Source organism: Silurus meridionalis, chromosome 18 (genome assembly GCF_014805685.1).
Source record: "Silurus meridionalis isolate SWU-2019-XX chromosome 18, ASM1480568v1, whole genome shotgun sequence".
Lineage (NCBI taxonomy): Eukaryota > Metazoa > Chordata > Actinopteri > Siluriformes > Siluridae > Silurus > Silurus meridionalis.
This window is the reverse complement of record NC_060901.1, coordinates 19,480,951-19,508,024: the sequence shown is the minus strand read 5'-3', so window position 1 is coordinate 19,508,024 and position 27,074 is coordinate 19,480,951. Positions and strand designations below refer to the sequence as shown.

The window sequence follows — 27,074 nt, the reverse complement described above, 5'->3', positions numbered from 1 at the left end:
AGGAACTTTTCCACATTATAACTTATTGAGATGCACGTTTGTATGTATGTATCTTTTTTCGGCTGCTCCCATAAGGGGGCGCCACAGAGGCTCATCCGTCGCCATACCCCCTCCCCCTGCCCCCCATCCTCCACATCTGTCTCTTTCAAACCAACTACCTGCACATCTTCCCTCACCACATCCATAAACCTCCTCCTTGGTCTTCCTCTTTTCCTCCTTCCTGGTGTCTTCATCCTCAGCAAATATGCGGATCTTATATATATATATATATATATATATATATATATATATATATATATATATATATAGATATAGTTTAATAAAAAATACACAAACACTTTATATAAACAGATAGAAATAAAATGAATTTAATTTGCTCTTGAATTCATTAATACTTAAATGTGTTCTATTAAGTTGAATTCCCGTGCTCCTGGTGTAGGCACACTGATTCATTTCGATTAGCTGGAATACATGTGGCATGAGTAGCCCGTCTAAACGTGGTAACATTTTTAGCCATTTAAAACGACTAAACCGTAAACTTTATTGTTTTTGCAAGAGATTCATCACAAATGTAAAGATTATTACAGGCTGCAGGCTCCTATGGATACGGCATGTCTTTCATTCTAAGTTTCATTCTAAATTAAGAGGAGTTGATGTTTTAATCAATAAAAATATTCAGTTTCTACCCACTGCCGTTGTCGCTGATAAAAATGCAGTCCCATGTTCCCAGGCTCCGTAATAAGTCCTTCCATCTGCGCTTGTTGTTATCAACGTTGCATCACCTGCGCATCTGAGATTGTTGATGATTCGTTTAGCAATTGTGATTCCTTCTTTTTTCTGCAAGTCCAGCCTTTGAAGTGGAAGAGAAATGGGGACAGGATGCAGCCTTGTCTGACGCCCCGCTCCACTTTAAACCAGGGCGTGTTCCGTGTGGACTGTTGCTTCTTGTTCGAAGTAAAGGTTCCTAATGAGTCTGATCAGATGGATTGGCACACTCATATCCTTCAAGGTAGTCCAAAGTTTCTGGTGATCCACGCAGACGAAGGCTTTGCTGTATAGGATGAAGCAAAGATAGATCTCCTTCTTGTGTTCTTTAGACTTTTCTATTGTCTAATTGATGTTAGTACAGTGGTACCCCGCTTATCGACCTTAATCCGTTCCTTAAAACCGGTCGAAATGCGAAAAGGTCAAAGAGCGAATGTATACGCAATATACAATATACACGCACGACCGCTAAATAAAACTTTATTGTTCACAAACCGAAGTATATTTTACGATAGATGCTCTTTCACGAAGGCTGAGGCGATACTGGGAAGATCCTTTTCCTCGCTCCACTTGGGTCGGGGTAAAAAAAAAAGGTCGATGAGCGGGCTTTTGGTCGTTCAGCGGGCGCAAATTTCGGTCGAAAAACTGTTCGCTAAGCGAAAAGGTCGATTTGATTTGATTTGATCAGCAAAACGATTATACCGATTGTGCAAGATTCGACCTGACGCACTGCTCAAAGCATGGTTGACGTTGATCGCCTTTTTCGACTGTTTGAAATCTGCCATGCTTCATTTGCTCAACGGGGCTCTGAGAAGGTACTTGGAATATAAATGCAACAACTGTCAAATCAACCATCCAGTCGAGAGACAGCACTAGTGCTTGCTCGGTCCCCCTGACAATATCAATCAAACAGATTTTCACTGTTTGAAGGGGAAACTATAGCCCCTTTAAGTTCATCAGAGGCATCAAGTGATATCTGGAGGACTACGACCAATATATAGAGAGAGAGAACATATAATAGTAATTATTATTATAATTATAATAATTAAGATATAATGGTTTAATATTTTCATTTAATTACTAAAAGATAAATTAATGATATATGACTCTTAAACTGATCATAAAAAGAGATAAGTGTAGTGTGTGAGCAAATATTGACTAAGATGAATGAATGCGTCTGATTTGGAAGCCGGAGGTATAAGGACATATTTTGGGGTCTAGAGAACTTACAGTGAGGAAAATAAGTATTTGAACACCCTGCTATTTTGCAAGTTCTCCCACTTAGAAATCATGGAGGGGTCTGAAATTGTCATCGTAGGTGCACGTCCACTGTGAGAGATATAATTAAAAAAAAAGAAATCCAGATATCACAATATATGATTTTTAAACTATTTATTTGTACGATACAGCTGCAAATAAGTTTATGAACATCTGTCTATCAGCTAGAATTCTGACCCTCAAAGACCTGTTAGTCTGCCTTTAAAATGTCCACCTCCACTACATTTATTATCCTAAATTAGATGCACCTGTTCGAGGTCGTTAGCTGCATAAAGACACTTGTCCACCCCATACAATCAGTAAGAATCCAACTACTAACATGGCCAAGACCAAAGAGCTGTCCAAAGACACTGGAGACAAAATTGTACACCTCCACAAGGCTGGAAAGGGCTACTGGGAAATTGCCAAGCAGCTAGGTGAAAAAAGGTCCACTGTTGGAGCAATCATTAGAAAATGGAAGAAGCTAAACATGACTGTCAATCTCCCTCAGACTGGGGCTCCATGCAAGATCTCACCTCGTGGGGTCTCAATGATCCTAAAGGAAGGTGAGAAATCAGCCCAGAACTACACGGGAGGAGCTGGTCAATGACCTGAAAAGAGCTGGGACCACCGTTTCCAAGGTTACTGTTGGTAATACACTAAGACGTCATGGTTTGAAATCATGCATAACACGGAAGGTTCCCCTGCTTAAACCAGCACATGTCCAGGCACGTCTTAAGTTTGCCAATGACCATTTGGATGATCCAGAGGAGTCATGGGAGAAAGTCATGTGGTCAGATGAGACCAAAATAGAACTTTTGGGTCATAATTCCACTAAACGTGTTTGGAGGAAGAAGAATGATGAGTACCATCCCAAGAACACCATCCCTACTGTGAAGCATGGGGGTGGTAGCATCATGCTTTGGGGGTGTTTTTCTGCCCATGGGACAGGGCGACTGCACTGTATTAAGGAGAGGATGACCGGGGCCATGTATTGCGAGATTTTGGGGAACAACCTCCTTCCCTCAGTTAGAGCATTGAAGATGGGTCGAGGCTGGGTCTTCCAACATGACAATGACCCAAAGCACACAGCCAGGATAACCAAGGAGTGGCTCTGTAAGAAGCATATCAAGGTTCTGGCATGGCCTAGCCAGTCTCCAGACCTAAACCCAATAGAGAATCTTTGGAGGGAGCTCAAACTCCCTGTTTCTCAGCAACAGGCCAGAAACCTGACTGATCTAGAGAAGATCTGTGCGGAGGAGTGGGCCAAAATCCCTCCTGCAGTGTGTGCAAACCTGGTGAAAAACTACAGGAAACGTTTGACCTCTGTAATTGCAAACAAAGGAACTGTACCAAATATTAACATTGACATTTATATATATATATATATATATATATATATATATATATATATATATATATATATATATTAGAAATATTACCTCTAGGAATGGCCTACTAATATCCGATCACTGCCGTCCTCCTGCCAGACAAAGACAAACAGCATGGCAAAGATTAATATTACCCTAATAATAAGAATCAAATAATAAAATCAAATAATCACATTTCAACAAATATAAATTAAATTAAATCGAAAAACAAGAACATAACTAACATGAATGTAAAACCCACACATAACCCGATAACATCGTGAAAATATCATACAAAACATGAGATTATTCACGATTAACCAACCTAACCTAATGACATCCTCAATATATATATAGATAAAAAAGTAAAATCTCACCTTGCTGTGTGTCCACAAGTAAAAATCTTCGCTTGTTTTCTCTTTTTGCACCGTGAACTTTGTTTAAATTGATTCCCATTAAATGGGAATCAATGTGTTGCTTCTGCAGTACCGCGCTTTGGTCAACAGGTGGAGTAATATCCGCACATGCGCAGATTAAAGCAGATTCAAAGTTTGCGTACTCCATCTGTTGACCAAAGCGCGGTACTGCAGAAGCAACACAACTCTATTTCATTCGTTTTACTTAAATTAGTTGTGTTAAACTGAAATCTTACTATTTTTTAATTTTGTCAACACGACTCTGTTAATTTTAATACACAAACTTCAGTACATTATTTAATTTAAACATAGTTATATTCTTTGGGCCAACAGCAGCCACATTTAATTTTTTTGAGTGTACAACATAAACATCAGTGCATCTGTATCATGTCTCATATTCAAACACTCATAAAACAGTTTCTTTTGTAGTTTTGCAGATTCTTTTAAATAATTCTTATTTACAGTATCAATGTCTATTATTATTAAGTCATTTTACTGTAGAGTTTTTGAGAAAAGTAAAACCAAACTCACTCCAAACATCAGTGCATTTTGTAATCATGTCTCATATTCAAACACTCATAAACCTTTTTTTTGTAGGTTGTCTCAATCTTTCAAATAAAAATTGAATAAAATGTTTTATGAGTGCCGAAGGAGGAGAAGGAGAGGAGGAAGACGTCTACAGAGACAGTAGCTAAAGGAGAAGTGTAGGAGAGTGGAGGTTCGGGTTGGTACTTTAAATGTTGGTACTATGACTGGTAAAGGGAGAGAGGTAGCTGATATGATGGAGAGGAGAAAGGTAGATATGTTGTGTGTTCAGGAGACCAAGTGAAAAGGGAGTAAGAGCAGGAACATTAGAGGTGTTTAAACTGTTCTATCATGGTGTGGATGAAAAGAGAAATAGTGTATGGGGTGATTCTGAAGGAAGAGTACAGTATGAGTGTAGTGGAGGTGAAGAGAGTTTCTGATAGAGTGATGAATGTGAAGCTGGAAGTTGAAGGGTTGATGATAAATGTCATCAGTGCTTATACTCCACAAGTGGGTTGTGAGATGGAGGAGAAGGAAAGATTCTGGAATGAATTAGATGAAGTGGTAGAAAGTGAAGGTAGGAAAGAACGATTGGTGATTGGGGCAGACTTTAATGGGCATGTAGGTGAAGGGAACAGAGGTGATGGGGAGGTGATGGGTAGGTATGACCTTAAGGAGAGGAATGTGAAAGGGCAGATGGTGGTAGATTTTGCTAAAAGGATGGAAATGGCAGTGATGAACACGTATTTTAAGAAGAAGGAGGATCACAGGGTGACGTATAAGAGTGGAGAAAGGTGCACACAGGTGGACTATGTTCTATGTAGCAGATGCAACCTGAAGGAGATTGGAGACTGTAAGGTGTTGGCAGGGGACAGTGTAGCTAGACAGCATCGGATGATGGTCTGTAGGATGATTTTGGAGGTGAAGAAGAAGAGGAGGAGAGTGAAGACTGAAAGAAGAATAAGATGATGGAAACTGAAGGAGGAAGACTGTAGTGTGAGCAGCGATTAAGAGGATGAAGAGTGGAAAGTCAGTTGGACCAGATCACATACCTGTAGAAACATGGAGATGTTTAGGAGAGATGCAGTGGAGTTTTTAAAAAGATTGTTCAACAGGATTTTGGAAGGTGAGAAAATGCCTGAGGAATGGAGAAGGAGTGTGCTGGTACCAATATTTAAGCATAAAGGAGATGTGCAGACCTGCAGTAACTACAGGGGAATTAAGTTGATTAGTCACACCATGAAGTTATGGGAAAGAGTAGTGGAAGCCAGGCTGAGAGAAGAGGTGACCATCTGTGAGCAACAGTATGGTTTTATGCCAAGGAAGAGCACCACAGATGTATTATTTGCTTTGAGGATGTTGATGGAGAAGTATAGAGAAGGTCAGAAGGAGCTGCATTGTGTGTTTGTGGATTTAGAGAAAGCGTACGACAGGGTGAAGAAAGTATTTGTGGTACTGTATGAGGAAGTCTGAGAGCGATTCCACTGGATTACAGCCTCTGGGGGGCACTGCACATTATGAGTCTGCATCTCTGGTGAGTAGGTTGTATTTTCTTTACGTTTTTAATGTTTTTATCATGTAATTAGTTTCTGAACTGCTCCAGATGTTGTAGGTGCACAGTTGTGGTTGTAGTGTAAAGGTTTGGAGTGTTAACTGGGTTTGTTGTTTTAGTAAAATGGTTTTCACCCCTGTATGTGAAACGTCTCTCTCTCTGTAATGCCACGTGTTGTTATATTGTGTTTTTGTATTGTATTGATGATTTCTATAATTGGGACATGATAGTGGTGGTATCAAGAGGTGGATTAAGTCGGGTACATCCTCACTAAAGGTCCAGGTACCAAATGCACGGCCCGCCACTGTGTAAAAGACAAGCAAACGAATGAAAGCCTCTCAGTGATGATTCTGTTTGATGGGGAAAATTTGCCTGTAAGGATTTACTTGGGCTATGAGAGTTCTGCGGTCTGTCCATTTGTACCACTGTGAAGATGTTATAAATGTCAAAGATATGTTCATGTAGCGGCGGTTTGTGGAGGGAAGCAAAGATGTGCGAGATGTGGAATAAAATTCATTAACTCTGCTCCCTCTGTTTTCAATTCCCGCTGCTTCTTTCTCCACTTCCGGATCGCTTCCGGAATCTCCACACCTTCACCTTCTTTCCGGTTCGCGTCGTCGGAAGTGTTGTGCTAGTTACTTAGAAAGAGTAACTAGCTACAGTTACTAGTTACTTCATTCAAAAAGTAACTGAATTACTTTGTTGATTACTTACACCAAAAAGTAATTCATTACTGTTAAAAATAACTTTTTAGTTACTTTTTTAAAGAACGTTCTTTAATGTTCCCATTATGCGTTATGATCTATACCAGGGGTCACCAACCTTTTTGACACTGAGATCTACTTCTTGGGTACAGACTAATGTGAAGGGCTACCAGTTTGATACACAATTCTAAAATAACAAATTTGCTCAATTTACCTTTAATTATATGTTATTACTAATAATTAATGATGTCAGGCGTGGCAAACTCAATTGCACAGGAGCCAAAACTCAAAGAACACTTTAGGTCACGGGCCCAACAGGATAAACATTTCTTGAACACACTAAAACAATGTTTTTTTTTTTACCATAATTATGAAAAAATTATTATAATATATAATATATATAATATAATATGGAATGATATTATTCCAGAATAAATAAACTTAAACTTCAAATAACTTATAAAATATTTTTCTCTATATAAAAATATCTGCTGTTTAAATTATACAAGTTAGAAATATGAACATGCTGCGAAAAGAATCCTGAACAAATCAATACAAATTGTGCTTTTAAGTAAACGTTAAAATAAAAACAAATCAAAACAATCAGATTTCTTTGCTTTTATGCCATTTTATAAAAAATAATCTTAAATTTTAAATAACTTAAAATATTCGCTCCATAAACAAGAATGTGTTTGATATGTATTTGAATAAATATGTTTACCGCCAGTGTCAGTAAACATCTACTCAGAGTCAACTTTTCTCTTCACCACTGTGAGGCGCTGTTTCACAATAACTGTAAAATAGGGTTAAATACATCAACAGAAGCTCGACTTGATTGGCGCTGGAATGTTCTCAGGTAGTCTATTGTTCGGTAAGGCAGCTGAAGCGCTGCATTATGGGATCTGTAGTTTGTGTTATTAGCGCTTTTAAATCGCCGGGACATTAATAACAATAATAATAGATCTTTATAAAATCATCTCACGGGCCGGATTTGAGTTTGACACCCCTGATCTATGTGAAGACACTGATCATGTTAATGATTTCTCACAATAATTATTAACAATAATTTAACAAGGTAGGAAACAGCTATTTTTTTTAGAAAAGGCACGCAGGCGACTCATGTGGTCCTTGCAGGCGACCTGGTTGGTGACCCCTGGTCTATACAGTCACAAAACTGACTTGAACACAAAGTAACTTTTAAACACTATTTTATTTAAGACAGACCAGCACAAACTGAATATATCACAAGGATTTCTGAAATAAATAACAAAACAAGCTGAATAATATATTCAGAATCAAAAACTAAAGTGGCTTCTGCATCATAAAAGCTTTTGTGTTGAGCTCTTAAACATGTTCCTTTCACAGCTTAAGTATGAAAACTATCAACAATGTAGAACAGAACACCGGGTTAGCTTCTAGCTTCGTCCAGGCGTGAAGTTTCTGGAGGAGCTTCGACAGTTTGAAGTTGCCGTTTATCGTAGTAGATACGACCTTCGAACCAGAAACACACAGCTTACATTTGACTAAAAGGATTTCCTCTTTGTGGTCTAGTGGGTAGGATTCAGCGCTCTCACCGCCGCGACCTGGGTTTGATTCCCGGTGAGGAAAGAGGGGGATCACAAATACGGAATGATAAGCCGAAAGAATGTAGTAGTTTTTTGTCTTTATGCTCAACTAAAGCTGAAATAATGAGCATATTTCCTCTTTGAGAAACTCGTCTTGCTCTCGCCTCGACTCGCCATTACTGCCGCACAGACCTGAATAAACGGAGACACGCCCACAGTGCGTCTTCTTCGTGTTTACTGTGGTTCATACACCAATCCTACAATGCGTCTCGGCTGTAAGCAGATTAGACTGTAGGCTACACTTCAGCCCAAATTCATTCATTTAATAAAGTAACGGACAACGCACCATACGGTAACGGAGTTACTTTATTTAAAAAGTAACGCTTTACAGTATTAGTTACTGTCGAAAGTAACCAGAAAAACAAAAGTACTAGTAGCGCGTTATTGCCCAACACTGGTCGTCGCCATTACTGCGGTCAAGACAACCGCAGCTTGAAAGTCCACGGTCAAGTCAGCAGCATTTTTCTGTGTGCGCGTCTAATCGTGCACTTACGGTATGGGTGGTGGGCGTGGTCAAACTATACAGACGCTTCAAAACGGCGTTTCCGTTATAAATAAATAAATAAATATATATATATATATATATATATATATATATATATATATATAATTATTATATATATAAATACAGGGAAAGGAGAAGTGGAGGAGAGTGGAGGTTCGGGTTGGTACTTTAAATGTTGGCACTATGACTGGTAAAAGGAGAAAGATAGCTGATATGATGGAGAGGAGAAAGGTAGATATGATCAGTGCTTATACTCCACAAGTCGGCTGTGAGATGTAGGAGAAGGAAAGATTCTGGAATGAATTAGATGAAGTGGTAGAAAGTGAAAGTAGGAATGAAAGATTGGGGATTGGGGAACACCTTTCTGAACTTTACTATATCTTTATTTTATCTACGTTGGCCGCTCCCACCACCCATACCGTAAGTGTCCGATTAAATGCGCTCACCTAGATACTGTGCGTGCATGAATAGCGGGGAAAATGGCCTCCTCCTCGAAGCGTGTTGGAGCTACAGAGGAGTGCAATAATCTCTCGAAGAAGCGCGCGCGGTTAGATAATGATGTTAATAATAGTAATGGTGGTGATGGTGATGGTGGTGGTGAGAAACACATCGCTGCAGTGATTTTAGCTCGCGGAGGCAGTAAAGGAATCCCTCTGAAGAACATCAAGCTCCTGGCTGGAGTTCCTCTCATCGGCTGGGTCTTACGAGCTGCTCGGGACTCCCAGGTTTTCCACAGGTACCTTCTCTTTTCTCGCTGTCTTGTATGTTCATTTTAATTCTATTGCGCTTTTCACAACATTCTACAGTCTTTTACAGTCATTATGGTTATATAACTAGGAGCTACTGAGCAACTCATAAAATGGCTCAACATAATTTAATAATTTAATAATAATATATAATAAAAATAATAAAACAGAATTTAATAATAGAAAGTTATGAGTCATCCAGTCTTTTATTTTTTTAACACACTCAGTTATCCGAGGTAATTGAGTGTATCGCCTGGTTTTGATGAGATGTATAGCTGGGTATCATCAGCGTAACAGTGGAAGCTAATTTCCATGCCTTCTAATAATATTTCCTATGCAAAGCATGTATTTTGTGAAGAGCAGGGGTCCTAGAACTGAACCTTGTGGCATGCCATAATTTATGTGCATTAACCTGGATAGCTCTCCATTTAAATCTACGAAATAGTACCGATCGAACAGGTTAGGATTTAAACCAGCTTAATGCCTGTCCCTGAATGCTGATGTAATTTTGTAAGTGATCCAGGAGAAGATCGGGATCTAGTAAAACTAACACCGAGATGAAGTCTTGATCTGAAGCTAAAAACAGGTCATTAGTGAGGCTCACCAGCTGTATGGAACACTTCCTTCAGTAGTTTAGTTGAAATGGGATCTAACTGACATGTTGATTTAGCTTTGGTAATAACATCATACAGCTCTTTCTGTCCTGTAAATGTAAAACAGTGTAGATGTGGAGTTGTAGGTGAGATTGGATCAGGAGATGCTGTCAGAGGTTGGACCTCCACAATTGTTTTTCTAATGCTATCAATATTTTCAGTGAAGAAATTCGTTATGAATTCAAGAAAGTCCTCACTACTAAACTGTGATAAAACACATTTTTCAGATCCCTGATTTGTAGTTAATTTAGCTACTGTACTGAAAAGGAACCTGGGATTGTTTTGGTTGTTTTCTATGAGTTTGCTCAGGTGTTCAGCTCTAGCAGCTTTTAGCACCTGTCTGTAGCTGAGCATACTGTCTTTATACACAATTCTAAATACCTCCAATTTAGTTTTCCTCCATTTTCTCTCCAGATTACGGACTGTTCTCTCGAGGGCATGCGTATGACTATTATACCAAGGTGCAGGTGTTTGTTCTCAAAACCTTTTTTAACCGGATGGGGGCAACAGTGTCTAATGTGCTAGTGAGGATAAGGTCTATGTTGTTAGTCATTTCATCAAGATTATTAGCAGTTATGGGTTTAGTGAGAAATCAAGATAAATCGGGCATGTTATTTGTGAATCTGTCCTTAGCGGTCTGATCAATAGTCCTACCAAGTCGATAATGTGGCGAAACACGGCTAATCTGCTCTACCGGTAGTGTGTACAGTATGAGGTAATGGTCTGTGATGTCATCACTCTGAGGTAAAAAATCTATATCATTGACGTCTGCTCCGTGGGATATTATTAAGTCTAGTGTGTGGTTAAGACGGTGAGTTGGTCTGTTTAATAGAGCTTAATAAGTCGACAAATAATATTCCTAGAGCATCGTTTACATCATCTACATGAATATTAATATGAATGAATATGTTTATAAGGCTTATGCTTATAAACATATCCTGAAGCTGTAGACTCGTTTAGACTCGTTTAGACGTATAATCACCTGGTTTAATCCAGGTCTCAGTGAGACAGAGTGCTGAGAGATTATTATCTGTATTTACAATCAGTGCTTTGGGTGCAATCTAATGTTTAAAAAAGCAAACTTTAGAACTTTTTGGTGTTTTTCAGTTTTAACTGCAATAAGATTATTTCTGGATCTTGTGTATTTAATTCTTGATTTACTACACGAGGAATAGATATGGTTTTTATATATTGGACTGTGTGGTCACTTGTAACTATTTGGTTTGTGTTTAAATGTTCTCATAGTCATAAATTGCATGATGTCTTACCTGTCAGATGGTGTGAAGTTTCCTAGAGATGTTATCTGATAGCACTGCTGCTTCAACTCTGCGGGGGTGCAGGCCATCAGGGCAGAAGAACCTTGGACGCTCCCAGAAAAAATTCCAGTTATTAACAAAGAGAAGTTTGTGCTCTCGACACCATGACTGTAACCATTCATTTAGTGCAAAGAGTCTACTGATTGTAGCGTGTTAGAAGACTGGAGAGATACATGTAGTGTTTTTCTAAGTACGAAGCAGTAGTTTGTAGTGGATTCGAAACCTAGTTCAGTCTTGGAATTCTGTTTGTCCTCCATTTCCACAGTATCTGGGTGTCCACAGACCATGACGAAATCGAGCGAGTGGCAAAAAACTGGGGGGCTAAAGTACACAGACGGAGTCCAGAAGTCTCCAAAGACACCTCAACATCACTGGAGACACTACAGGAGTTTTCCAGAATGAACCCAGGCAAGATCATCACATCACACTCATCTCCTGTGCTCTTCTGTACCAAAGTCCACAGTCTCAGTGTCTGATCACACTAATAGCTGAATGATCACTAATCCCTACGGCTACGCCTCAAAATCATGGGAACGTGTGTGTTTAACGTGTGTGTTTAACGTGTGTGTGTGGTGGTGATCTGCAGAAGTGGATATCATCTGTAACATCCAGGCCACGTCACCGTGCCTTCACCCGGACCACCTGATAAAGGCTGTGGAGATGATGACCAAGCATGAGTCGGTCTTCTCCGTGGTCCGACGACATCACTTCCGCTGGAAGGAGAAAAAAAAAGGAGGTTTGTCCGTCATTATTCTGATAAAGATTCATAGGTGATTACAAATCAATTAAAGCAGGACGAGGACAATTTACACACAATCTGTTCACTGTCCTAGTCCTGCGTTCATTCATTTGTAATCACCTCTGTGTTTCTTCTTTCCACAAGAAGCCACTGAACCTCTGAACCTGAATCCTTCATGCAGACCTCGTCGTCAGGACTGGGATGGAGAACTCTGTGAAAATGGATCCTTTTACTTCGCCACAAAAGATCTTATAAATAAAGGACTGCTGCAGGTGGGTCACGGCTATAAATGCTGCACTATTGGGTTGTGATTTTAGGCATTTAAGTGAGAAATAGGAAACAGGAAAAGACAGTTTTTTATTTGTTCATTATTCCTCTGTAACCTGCGGTTTAGAAATGATGAATTAAAGAAGAGAAATAGAAATAATAGAGAAACAACCAGTTAATTAAAGTGTACAAGACGAATAATAACATGTCGTACAACAACACAAGCCATTATGTTATAAATCTTTATTATTCTTTATTTAACTCTGAACTCTGCCCTTTGACCATTTTACTGTCTGAAAAGTAAACAAGAAAAAAATTTCACAAGCATCACACACCCAAAATCTATCCAAGAAAAAAAATGAACCACTTGCACATCAGATCCTTTTCAAGTCAAGAGGCTTTTATTGTAATTTCTACTATACACAGTGGTACACAGTAAAAACGAGACAACGTTCCTCCTGAACCCTGGTGCTACACTAAACAACTCACAGCTACAACACAACATAAAGCTACATAAAGTGCAGACAAAAAAACAGTACAGACAGAAAGACAAGACAGTGTAGGACAAAACGCACAACACGAGCGTGCCGAGCAGTAAACCTGCTGTATACTCTGATTATACAGTACTGTGTAAAGAGAACTATAAAAGACTATGAACAATGAGTTTATGTAAACAAACACAATGCAGTGTAGAAACAGCAACAGTCCAGACGTGCAGAAAAACAGCATGTAAACAGTGTAACATGGTTAATTATAAAAAATGGAATGGATTGAGATGAGTAATGAGTGTGTTTTGAGTTCAGGTTGTACACACGAGTGTGTGTGTGAGAGAGTTCCAGTTTAGTTCTGTGTATTGAGGAGCCTGATGGCTGTTGCACAGTCTGGATGTGAGGCCCGAATGCTTGGGTACTTGGGGTGTGTATGCTGTTGGCTTTGCGGATGCAGCGTGTGGTGTAAATGTCCATGATAGAGGGGAGAGAGACTCTGATGATCTTCTCAGCGGTCCTCACTATCCTCTGTAGGGTCTTGCGATTCGAGACGGTGCAGTTCCCAAACCAGGCATTGATGCAGCTGCTCAAGATGCTCTCAATGGTCCTGCTGTAAAACATGGTCAGGATGGGAGGAGGGAGATGGGCTTTCCTCAGTCTTCTCAGGAAGTAGAGATGCTGCTGGGCTCTTGGTGATGGAGCTGGTGTTGAGTGATCATGTGTTGAGTGATCATGTGAGGTTATCAGCCTCATGCCCATCAGAAGCTTGTTGTCTATTATTAAAGTCCACTGATACAGATGAGAGTGTGTGACTTTATACACTGTCTATAATCTATCAGGATCTTCACATTGTTCAGTTTTATGAAATCAGACCACACGTTGTGTTCTATAACAATTCTTCTCCTTTGGTACATTATATAGGGAGGGAAGGTCGCCTACTTTGAGATGCCCCCAGAGAACAGTGTTGATATCGATGTGGACATCGACTGGCCTGTAGCAGAACAGAGGGTTCTCAGGTAAATGAGTTCTGTACCGGTTTCTCTTGGAACACCTTGAAAATCAACATCCTGTGTGCATGTGTGTATGTTTGTGTTTTGTTGTTAATGCAGGTTCGGTTACTTTGGTAAAGATAATCTGGGGAAGTTGCGCCTGCTCCTGTGTAACGTATCGGGCTGCCTGACTGATGGACAGGTCTATCTGTCTTCAACGGGAGAGGAGATGTTTTCTTTCAACACCAAAGACCTGGCCGCCATCCGCATGCTGAAGAAAGAGAAGATACAGGTCAGTTCAAGCTGAGATTATTGTGTTCACTCAGAAACCACACCAAACCAAACATTCTTCATTTCTTTAAGGTTGGACTGCTGTCTTTTTTTTTAAGCAGTAGATGAAACGTACAGTAGATTCATGCGTGTCTTCACTTAGGCTTGACCCAGGATCCAGTTGAACAAGCCCACATCTGAGTTACGGAACAGTGATAAAGAATGAAGATTTTCTGGAAAGTTTATTTCTCAAGAGTTTTGTACAATACAAGTAAATGTACTGTATCAGGGGAAATATGCTGTTTTTCAAGTCACCTGATTCTCATTCAAATCTGTCTTTAGTGTGTCCTGCTTTCATCAAGCTTTATAGGGTCTCCTGTACATTCGAATTACACAACCCCGATATCAATATGATCACATTTATACCTTTTTTATTAATAATCTAATCAATTTCCAAACTGAAACAGTAAATTAGTATTAATGCTGTACAGCAGATAGCAGTAAAACTCCATGCACTATTGAGCAAAACATGATGATGTATGAAAATAATCACTTCAAATCCCAATCTGAACAGAAAAGACCCACAAAAGCACAAGGAATTCTCTTAATTATGCTGAAGTTCAGAGGAGTTTTGGATGGAAGTATTTGGACGAGTCTCTCTGTATTGAGCTGCTTCTTCTATTCAAATCTGACATGTTTGTGCCTAAATGTCTTCTAAATCTTTTCCACAGGTGATCCTTATCTCATCCAGTGATGATCCGGTCTCAGACGCGTTTGCAGAGAAGCTGTATGAGAAAACAGGTTGTAAAGTGAAGCATCTGAAAGAAGATAAACAAGTGGAACTGGAGAGACTGCTGAAAGAGAAGAGGCTCAAGTGGAAGAATGTGGCCTTTATGGGTGAGCACATTTGAGGTCATAATTTTAAAGAAGTTACTGTCGAATAACAATTTACACCGATCATCCTGTTCAAAAGTTTATATCCCCTGCTCAGAGGTGGGAAGTAATGGAGTACAAGTATCAGTACTTTACTCCACTATTTATTTTTCTGACAACTTTTTACTTTTACTCATTACATTTTTACACAAATATCTGTACTTTTTAACTTCTTACATTTTCAAAACCGGCTCGTTACTTTAGTTTTAATACATTGATTTGGTGAAATATTATTTTTTATTTTCACTGCGCACCGATTTCCTGTTACTGCGCGTCTTTTTCAATCCGCTGGTGTATAAAGTCCTGACTCTCACTTTTTACGAAGCTAAGAATGAGCAGGCAGAAGGCAGTAAGAAGTTTGGGGTTAATGTGGATGAGACAGAGGGAGTCAGTGATGTAAACATGACTGAGATCAGACACATTCATGATCATCATCATATTTTCTCTGCTTGTGTTCTATATGTGGATCTTTAGCCTGGATACATTCATTCGGTAACAACATTTTTAATTCGTTTTATATATATATATATATATATATATATATATATATATATATATATATATATATATATATATATATATATATATATAATATAATTTTGGCTGTCAAAATCAAAATTATTGTAAATGGCACTAAATGTTATTAAGGCGCTATCAATTCAGCGCGCATTTCTGTTTTTACCATTTTTATAAAAAATATAAATACATAAATAAATAACTAAATATAAAAGAGGCGAAATTAAAACCTCCAGCAAAACCTACACTTATTCATGACGTCCCTTCTTTACTTAGATATAAAATAAATAAATAAACTCCACCAAAAAATAATTTTAATTAGTAAACTTTTGTTTTATTTCTTCGCCAAGTCTCAAATCAAACACCAAATCCGCCATGTTTTACACAATTAACCCTCTAGGTGGCGTTTTGTGGGTTTTTCCCTCATAATGGAGAAACGACCTTTAATTACTGTCTTTATTGATCGTACAGATAAAAACAATACATCATTCGAATCTGTATATATATATATATATATATATATATATATATATATATATATATATATATATATATATATATATATATATATATATATATATATATATATATATATATATATATATATATATATATATATATGAATATGATGTGAGGTCCAGTTAACAGCTAAAACAGGTAGAAGTAATAACTACTTTTTACTTAAGTACATGTCAGAGCCTTTTTTACTTTCACTTAAGTAAAAAGATATAATCAGTACTTCAACTTTTACCCGAGTATTTTAAAACATGAGTATCTGTACTTCTACTTAAGTAATGGATGTGTGTACTTTTGCCACCTCTGCCCCTGCTTCAGAAGATACTATTTTGCCCCTCATGATTGCTGTTCCTGAGAAGATAGATCTTAAAATGACTTTTGGAAATGGGTCAAAAATGCAGAAGTTCCTGGAAATGAATAATGCACTAGGGTTAGGGTGATCCTGGAGGATTGTTCTGAAGAAGAATTCACTTCAATTCATACACAGTGGGTATTTAGTCAGCCACCAATGGTGCAGGTTCTCCCAGTTAAAAGATGAGAGAGGCCTGTAATTTTCATCATCGGTACACTTCAACTCTAAAATCACATTGTCTGATTTTTAAAGAATTTATTTGCACATTATGGTGGAAAATAAGTATTTGGTCTCCTACAATATTTCTGTCTCTTACAGACGTGTAAGTTCTTCTTTAAGAGGCTCCTCTGTACTCCACTTGTTATCTGTATTAATGGCACCTGTTTGAACTTGTTATCAGTATAAAAGACACCTGTCCACAACCTCAAACAGTCAGACTCCAAACTCCACTATGGCCAAGACCAAAGAGCTGTCAAAGGACACCAGAAACAAAACTGTAGACCTGCACCAGTCTGGGAAGACTGAATCTGCAGTAGGTAAGCAGCTTGGTGTGAAGAAATCAACTGTGGGAGCAATTATTAGAAAATGGAAGACATACAAGACCACTGATAATCTCCCTCGATCTGGGGCTCCACGCAACATCTCACCCCGTGGGGTCAAAACGATCACAAGAACGGTGAGCAAAAATCCCAGAAATACACAGGGGGACCGAGTGTATGACCTGCAGAGAGCTGGGACCAAAGTAATAAAGGCTACCATCAGTTACACACTACACCACCAGGGACTCAAATCCTGCAGTGCCAGACGTGTCCCCCTGCTTAAGCCAGTAATGTCCCGGCCCGTCTACCAGCAACAGTGTGTACAAACCTTGTGGAGACTCACGGAACGCTTGATCTCTGTCATTGCCAACAAACAGTATATAACAAAGTATTGAGATGAACTTTTGTTATTGACCAAATACTTATTTTCCACAATAATTTGCAAATAAATCAATGTGATTTTCTGGATTTTTTTTTCTCATTTTGTCTGAGTTGAAGTGATGATGAAAATTACAGGCAGATCTCATCTTTTTAACTGGGAGAACCTGCACAATTGGTGGCTGAATAAATACTTTTTCCCCCACTGTATATTAACAATGAACATTGTCTCAAAGCAGCTTTACACAGATAATGTGGTGATTAAAAGTGAATGTTCTTTATAAGTGTAAGTTTGTCCCTGATGAGCAAGCCGGTGGAGACTGTGGTGAAGGAAAAACTCCACAAGATGGCATAAGGAAGAAACTTTGAGAGGAACCAGACTCAAGAGGGAACCTCATCCTCATCTGGGTTGCACCGAATGTCCATTTATAGCAGATATACGATGTTGCGGGGTACAGTGATGATGATCAGAAGCGAAAAGTAGTCCTGAGTCAGTGTAGCAGACTGTTGACATTAACTACAGTCCAAATCCATCCTCAAAGCGCCCGTTCTTACTCCGGAATTTCATGGAACCACCCAAGGCGTTGATGAGAAACCGTCCCAAGCTGCACAGAGTGGCCTCCAGTCGAAGAGGGGGTAAGTGACAGGAAGAGAAGGATATGGATTATTAAGTCTCTTTATTGTTGTATGAAAGTTAATGTCACTGTGCAGTTTGGACTCTGGTAAGACTCGCTGTGGCAGCAGAACTAAAAGAGAGAAGCAGAAGGAAACATAAACATGAGGATCTCTGGGATAAGAGACAACCCACCACACCACCATCAACAAACCTGAGTGAACGTGTGAGAGTGAGGAGACGACGGCAAACAAATATCCTAGTCACCAAACACTCCATATCCATGATCTCTCCAGATCTGCTACTTTACCTCACAAACACCTACTGACTAAAGACTTCACTAAATAAATGTGTTAAGCCTCAACTTGAACACTGAGACTGTGTCTGAGTCCCGACACTGATTAGAAGGTTGTTCAAGAACTTTGAACGAAGAGTCAGTTGAAGTTCTCAGGGCAAACAAGAGATTTGTGAACTATAACAAAACCCAAAACCATTTGTTGATTATCCAATTAACACACATGGTATTATTAATCAGGTGTGTGTAAACATTTAATCTGGTTTAATTGTAAGTTTACTTACTAATGTGTCTTGTGGACTTTATAAACATCTTATTTGTGTGATGGCTCTCTCAGGGCTGTAAAAATCCATTGCACTTTAATTGTACTGGTTATATAAAAAAAAAAATCATAAAACAAATATGATCTATTCAGAAATCCAGCTGTTTAATAGCTGTTCCCTCTCTGCAGGTAATGATGTGCCAGATGTGGACTGCCTGAACCTGGCCGGTCTCAGCGCAGTGCCCTCTGACGTCCCCATTGTGGTTCTCAATGCAGCTAAATACCAGTGCCAGAGAGCAGCAGGACACGGGGCCCTCAAGGAGTTTGTTGAACACCTTCTCCTGATGAAGAAGGGGGCCATGTTTCAGGAGGAGAAGAACAGAAATGAATTAAACTAAATGAAGGTTTTTAAAGAACGAAGCTTAAGTTTTAAGATTTTTGTTATAATAGTAATTGCTCTCAAAGGAAACGCGAAACGAATGTAATAATATGTGTGATTCTGATTGGTGTGGTAATAAAGTCAATCAGTTAGGGAATTGTTCAGTAAGGAGTTTAAGCAATTAATTCCACCACCACTAGAGGGCGACACTACATAGAGAAATCACGACATAGGATTGATTATTTTTTGACAATACAGTGTGTAATTTTAATTTCTTTTTTAGACCATGAAAATTGGTTATGCTTATTTTAAATGGCATTTTTCTTTTCACAATAATCTCTGTGCTTTCACATGTCATGGATTAGTAAATTATTAAATGGAAGAAATGACTGTTTTCGACTGACAATCGCAATTAACGCTACAGTTCAATAATCAGGATGCAGGCTGGATGTCGTAGAAAAATAGCGAACAATGTCTTCATCTAATTTTTTGATCAATGTGTAAATGCAGCGCAACAATAAATTGGAGTAAATCCTTTTTCTGTGTTCTCAAGAACAAAAGAACTGAAAGGGCAGAATATTTTATTCATCACAGATGAAATAATCTTGATGAATAATTAGTAATTCATCTTAATTACATGTGGTGTGGTTTTTTTTTCCTGGTTATTGGATCCCATGGAAATTAACATTTAATCAGTTTATTTAAACTGGTTTCCCCCTTAAATATAGTCAGTGTAGAGATGCAGTGATCACATGATAAAAAGTAAAAGCTGCTTATAGTAATATAGGTCTAGTAGTTTAATGAAACCCTCAGTCTTATGTCAGATAAATTCATGAAAAAGTAATGAATGTGGGACTTAATGATGCTCTTTGATAAGTGAGCATTAATGACAGTTCGTGGTGGCTGTGGGAGGGCGAGCCATCAGCCTTAATTCACTCTGTTTATGTTCCTTCATTTGCAATTCTCATGAATCTCCTCACCCTGGGTGAGAGGGCGAACCCAATTAACTCCATCAGTCTGCGCTGCAGAACATCACCAGGCGTGTAGCAGATGTCTGGAATCATGGTGGGCAAGAGAGTCTGCTTTTTAGCATGTTACACATGGCACTATCAAAAATCTTGCCTTTTTTTTTTTGTTTGTTTTTTTTATACTTTTTTGGCTATTTAGGACTGATGGAGAACCCAACCAATCACATATAACTCTTTTTTGAAAGAGTAAATAAGCAAATCAGCCTGCATAAATAATATCACCTACAGATTTATTTCACACTGATCTGCTCTCGCCTGCTTTTTAACTGAAATGTTGGGCCTCACACATCTATTGCTGACGATCTGAAATCTGAAAGGTTCATCCAATCGTACCACTGCGTTTGTTCTAGTTTTATGTTTAATTTGGTCATCCAATGATGCAAATGAGTTTATTTGGATGTCAAATAGCAGAAACTTTATTACTCATGAAATATTTTGTAGAAGACTTAAACATTAGTTTAAAGATAAAAAATGCTAAAGATCAGTATTAGTAAAATAATATAATACATAGTGTCCTATTTATAACTATTATAATGAGTGCACATGCTGTATAATGTGTGTATTATACTGAAATCTGATGTAGTAAATTTACACATTAGAATTTAAGATATTACAGTGTGAAAGTGGAGCAAGTAGAAACGCATGAGACACAGAGAAGTAAAGAATTGCATCCTGACTCTTACCCACCTTCAGTTACCAGTGGATGTGATTCAGCTTGTTGGTGATCTGTGCTCATTCTCCATTCTGGTTTATGTGTGGAGTCGGCAAGATTTTTAATTGAAATCAACTCTTGGATAAAAAAAAAAACAAAACACCCGTGAGAATTTCAGATGATCAGTATACTGGAGGAGGCTCTGTGCTCTCCTTGCTTACGTCTGCTGTTTGCTCTCCGAGAACCAATTAAAGAGGATCGATGGGAGCGTAGAAGCTCGAGCACATACAGTAGGTCACAGGTGTGCTAGCAGATTGCCATTGACTGCACCTGTACCTGCTTCAGCAGTTATCATCATTTTAGAAAGTTCTGACTAATAACAATCCCTGGACCCCTTTTTTTACAGGCCTCAGGTGGAGCGCACTGGGACCTAATTGACTTTCAGAGGATATTAGATGTTTGAATATGTAAAGCTCAGAGTCCAGGACCAAGTCCAGTCCAGGTCTCTGTAAACCTGTATGATTTTTTTTATCAGCCTTCAAATGACCATGTTATGGATATCAACAAAACTATAAACAAGCACATACATAACTTTACATTTCTTACACACACATATATGGATATATACGACTAATCACATGATGTAGACACACACCCAAGTGATCCAGAACACCTCAGCACCAAAAGGTCTTCTTTTCTAGAAATATTCACACTTCCTGATGATTGAATAATCATGTGCATGTTGATTGTAAGTAACATCTGGCTGCTAATTACTTTCTTAATGATTATGGAAATTAGAAGGGTTTCAGAATGTGGTTTGCTTTTTGGGGAAATAAAAATGACTTTCTTTGATGCTACGTGTGATTATTTATATGTTTCTAGACATTGTACAATTGTTATTTAGATCCTGTAAAAAGGACATTATTTATAATCACATATTTCTCACTTCCAAATGTTTGTGTTGTGGTTTTTATGATTTTTTAACTCACACTCTTGGTGCCACCTGAATGAGAATGAGGTTCCCCATTTAGTTCTTCTCAAGGTTTCTTCCTCATACCATCCTCGGGAGTTTTTCCTTTAACACAGAACCCCAGGTGTGTTCATTAAGGATAAAAAACATCATTCACTTATTAAAATGTACATTCTGTAAAGGTCTATTGTGAAAATCACTATCTTCTAGCTTCTATCCACTGCATTCTCAGCTGGATCTACTGCTCAAGGTTTTTTTTATGCACCATTTTTCTCCACCACTTCTGGAGAATGTGTAAAAATCAGAAGATTCAGCAGTTTGTAAAATACTCAATTATAAAACTGGACAATTTGACAGTATTAAAGTGTTTTCAACTAATTTGTTCCCAATTTAACTTCATTTACAGCATGAAATCTATGGAAACGTTTTTATGGGATGCAACTATGAATAACCCGACCGTGTCCTTCATCGAGTCATGATACTTGTCTAAAGCTTGGTTACTCATTCAGCAATGTGAACTCAGACATGTGTGGTCTGAAGATCAGAAGCTCTCTGTAGTAAATCTCATGTAATCGCTAATGAGCGTGCGGTGAAAAGGCAGAGGAGTGGCTCGTGTTATTGCTAGTGAAAGTAAAGTGTTATTTCTTGATGGAAGTGGTGCATTTGGCAGTAAAGTAAGGTGATCTGTCAATAAGCATCCTTGCTCTCTCTCAGGGCCGGAAGACGTCAGATCCTGGGGAGTTGGTAAAGTGACATGCTGACAGTGATGCCTGCACTGTCATCCAGTTACCATGAAGATCCTTCAGTCATCAATCACAAGCTTGCTCACATTCTGCTTCTGTCCTGATTGGGTTGTGTGTGAATGTGATGAGGCTGTATATTATCCATGTCATGTGGTGTGAGGTCTGGACTGAGGGATTGTAGCTTCAGGTTTGGGGGTGAAAGCAGTGTGTTGGCACATTATTTTTAAATGCACACACATGGTTCTGTAATCTATTGATATGGAAATATTCACGGTTCTCACAGAAACCTTGCTGTTTGGGTGCAGAATTGCATTTTAATTACAGAAGACGTGAAGAGCGTGAGTGTGAATAAAGTACCCAGAACTAAGAGTCCCTCGCTATCAATATCTTATTTTCTATAATCAATAATGCAATCATTTCTCCTATAGTCCTACTCCATTTATAATTATATGAGACACATTTCCACAAATTTGATATGGAAAATAAAAGATTCGGCATAATCAGAGTGAGATACACTGCATGGTCAAAAGTTTGTGGACAGCTGACAATTATACAATCTAATCATGACAGACATAGACTGTTTCTATATGCTGAAATGTTATAAGATCTTTTACTGGATCTCTTTATACTGGATTCCTAAAAAGTGTTTCAGCATGACGATGCTCCTTGAGTGTCCTCAAGAACTTGAGTGCTGACCTCCACAACATTTTCTGATGCACTGGAACACCCCAAAAAAAGCTCTTGCTGAATAAAGGTTATACTAAATATGCCTTTTAGCGATCTGTGCAATAGCTTGTGATAGCAGGAGAAAAAGCTATAATCTTTATTACTTTGTGGTTAATAAACCACATAAAACCTGTTTTTTTCCTGCTGTATCTCCTTTTTATCCATCCCATCAAAAATGCTGCACCTGTAGAACATAAAGCTGCCATGCAAATCAAGTTTTTTGGCACCTGATTCTGATACTCCTGAAGCTTATGATTGTTGCAATGACCAATTTTACCAGTGACAAACAAACAAGCAGAGTAACGCTACAGTGCTACACATGCAGCCTGAAAGGTCAGAGCTGTGTGATTTTCTTAGCTGACATGCTCATACATCATCCACATTGGAGGTTTTTTAGAGACTGACAGCAGACACGAGAGTGAGAACTGTGGCCCGGTTTCTCAGCACCACCGGGATTTAACTCTGAGTCGTATTCCCTGATAATATCCAAAGACTCTCACTTCTTTTCAATCCTCGTAGCACTGGATATTCTTATTATAGTCTTTATTGCAAAGTACTTCATGGATAGAGGTTTGAGATGATTTTTAAGATGATTGTCCTGGGGATCACTTTGGTTTTAGTCATTCCTTTTCCCAATCTTATCAAAATGATCTGATTACAGTGCAGCAATGGAGCTTCCAGAGATGCTTTAAACGTCCATAACCCAAGTATTTTAGAGAACTCCTTTTAGTTTGCATTACTTCTGAAAACCTTTCAGCCATTTCAATTGCGTTTGTTTCAGCTCCATGTCTGTTGATGCATAGAAAGAAATAAACAGGAAAAATGAATAATTCAAATAAAAAATAATAAATCCATTGCATTGCAGCCCATTGGTGGATATCTGATTTTTATTACGGTTTCCACATTGCTTTTTTTCCCCCTCCTTTTTTTGCCAAACTCTTTGAATTTATGAATCCATATACTCTGATCAGTATGTTGCCCTGTTGTCAGTTTTACTCTTCCAAGAAAAGTTCAGCAAACCCTATTAGATCAGATGCACCAAGGTGACTGGCATCAAAGAAGCTCATTTAAATTATGCATGGATACTGATCTTTCGGGTGAAATGAGGTAGTGAGGGAGCAGAACACCAGGTTCGATAATTGCCATTAGTGAGAGTCTGGGCAGCTTTCAGAAAAGAAATTCGAAGCCTGCCAAGAAATGTGGCGAGACAGAAGAAAGAGCCAGGATAGAAAAAAGGAATGATCGGAAATATGATTAATCAATTCATCACATCAGGAGAGAATGGACACGAGGGTACTTAAGGTAACATAGTGTTCTTTACAAACCAGAATGTGTAGTGCTGAAGGTGCTCGGGTCTACTTCTCCTGAAAGTAGGATACATGCACAGAAATATGGAATATAATTGCCAAATAATTTATCATAACAACAAAAATAGTAATGAATCATCCCCTTATTAAGTGTTAAACGTATTCAAGGAAAAACAAGGTGACACAAGTCTGGATTTAAGACATCGTTCTACTCCAGACAACAAGCGCTCCTCTGTCACTCTGTCATTTATTTAAAGATTTACCCATTTCCTCAGAACAGTCTGAGACGCTTTATCTTGTGCGTCATCTTCGAACCTGGAACAGCACAGCTAAGTCCATCATTTATCACTCACAATTTAAACGCATCTGCAGCGTCTCTTCCTCTCTCACTTATCATAATTTATGTCTGATATTTTGGAAAAGGCGATTTACTAAACACTCCGTTTTCTGCAACCTCCGTAACCTTTTCTTATCTCCACTTCTGTGATTGATTTAGGAATTATAAATAGGCTGGAATGAGATGAATTGAATAGAAATACACCATACGGGCAAAAGTATTGGAACACCAGACTTTTCCAGTCATATGTGGTTGTGATTCTTCCCCAGACTGTTACTATTAAGTTGAAGGCACACACCTGGATTGTCTTTGGATGCTTTAGCATGAGAATTTCCCTTCACTTGAACTAGGAGACCAATGCAACACAATGCCCCTGTGCACAAAGCCGGTTCCATGAAGATATCCTTTACATGGGTTTAAGTGGAAGATCTCTAGAGCTATAAACCCTATTGAACACCTTTGGGATGAATGTGAACATTCTAGCAAAAGATCTTCCCAGAAGAACGGAGGTCATGATAACAGGAAATTGGGACTAAGTGTGGAATATCTTATAGCACATACCAAGCGTTGATGATCTACTACATAGTAGTAGTCTTGCAGGGTTTTACTTACATGTGTATGTAAAAAACACCTACCTGCATCTGATTCCTCCCCATTTTTCTTCCCATCAAATTTCCACAAAACACTGCAATTTATCCAGGTGTCAAAAGAGGAATTCAGTGAAAGAAAAGCGTTGAACAGCCTGAGATCAGACGGAAGAAATAAACAGATCAGGAATCGAATGCATTTCAGAGAAACTAATTAAGAGGTGCTTTTTCTCCAGTGTTGCTGCAGATATACAGCTTATACAAGTACAGGCTGACATTCGCAGATATTTCAACACCTTTCCAACCATGTACTTATATCAATTCATTTTTAGCTGTTTATTATTAATAATAATATTTATATGAATAAAATATATTAAACTAGGTCAGATCTACAGTAGCTCAAGACTAAAATAAAGGTTAATAAAAGTGACATATATGCTATAATTATTAAGGTATAATGTTGATTTTGATAATTTATTTATTTGATTATGAAAAATCTGATCCGGTTGTGAGAAGATAAAACTTCGTTGTCATAGTACAGGTACACAGCAATGAAATGCAGTTCAGCATCTACCCATTTATCCAAATTAACCTCTTTAAAAAAGTGATTATATCATCTTTATTCTGCAATTGATGACCGACAAATTTCAGTTTATATCCTACTCATGTTCAACCATCAAACCAGTGTATGTGCATTAATGACAGCTTAACACAGCTGATCATTATGGCTCGATTGTCTTTTTTGTTTTGTTCATCTAAGAATAGCCCTTGATTTAATCAATCCTTATCATACTCAAAAAATCTCTAAAAAATAATCACCAGTGTAGTGTTTCTCTTTCCCCGGCTGTGTCTCTCTGGAGCTGTTGTTTCCAACATGATATGCATCACTTCCTCTAACACAAAAATCTTCCATGACTGTACAAACGAAAGCTGTTAAAATGAACAGGTCACATGGTTCAGGGATTCATGTCCTTTTATTACAGCCTTGTGAAACACAGTGACCTCTTCATGAACCTCAACACTTAGAGTCCAGCACTGTGAAAAAACACCAGATTTATTCAGATTCAATATATATATATATATATATATATATATATATATATATATATATATATATATATATATATACACAGAAGAGTGTGGAGCTTTAGGGAACTGAAAAATACTATTCTGACTTTAGGTAATGTCATGGTGGTGTTAGATTTAACCTTCACCATGTTTATCTACACTATATAACTGATCTGCATTCACGTGCCAGTCTACAATGTTAAATTGAAATAATTTCATCTCTCATGAAAATGTTAAACAAATGTTTTATCAGGAATGTGAGAACTACACGATAAGGACAATAGTATTGGGACACCTGACTATTCCATATCATGAAGGTTTCCCTTTACTTGAACTTCACTTGAACTTCACCCAAGCCTGTATGACAATCTTCCTGTACACAAAGCCATTTGGAGCGGAAGATCCTCCTCAGCTCACTTACATCTCCACAAATCTAGTGGATCATCTTCCCAAAAGAATTTGATATTCAAAAAGCACATAGCAAACTTTTGCTCAGGTGTCCACAAACGTTTGTCCATATAATGTATATTCAGTGCTAGCATTCTAATCCTAAGTGTTCCTCAGAAGCAATCAGTTCAGTTCAACCTGCAATTATATATTAACAGGTGACCCTAAAGCACAATTCATAGATTTAAAAAAAAAGTTAAATATTTTATAAACATTCATAATAAGGATTTATATACGAA

At 38.2% G+C, this 27,074-nt stretch overlaps 1 protein-coding gene and 1 long non-coding RNA gene across 3 annotated transcripts; one reads left to right on the top strand and one right to left on the bottom strand.

Moving 5' to 3' along the window:
- Positions 1–9,007: 9,007 nt before the first annotated feature.
- On the top strand, positions 9,008–19,507 carry LOC124401283 (N-acylneuraminate cytidylyltransferase-like). Of its 2 annotated transcripts, none has more exons than XM_046873452.1 (8): positions 9,008–9,455; positions 11,700–11,842; positions 12,021–12,170; positions 12,321–12,445; positions 13,850–13,944; positions 14,038–14,209; positions 14,919–15,084; positions 18,781–19,507. In XM_046873452.1, exons 1-8 carry the CDS (start codon positions 9,199–9,201, stop codon positions 18,987–18,989), a joined length of 1,317 nt encoding a protein of 438 aa, XP_046729408.1. In that variant the 5' UTR covers positions 9,008–9,198; the 3' UTR covers positions 18,990–19,507. The 2 variants fall into 2 exon arrangements, with proteins under 2 accessions (XP_046729408.1, XP_046729407.1); XM_046873451.1 differs by having other exon boundaries at positions 9,010–9,455; positions 12,318–12,445.
- Positions 19,508–20,360: 853 nt separating this feature from the next.
- Positions 20,361–26,214, bottom strand: LOC124401285. Its single transcript, XR_006928551.1, has 3 exons — positions 26,140–26,214; positions 25,369–25,475; positions 20,361–21,725 (listed from the first exon to the last, which is right to left on the bottom strand). It is a non-coding gene; the product is annotated as an uncharacterized LOC124401285 (long non-coding RNA).
- Positions 26,215–27,074: the final 860 nt, after the last annotated feature.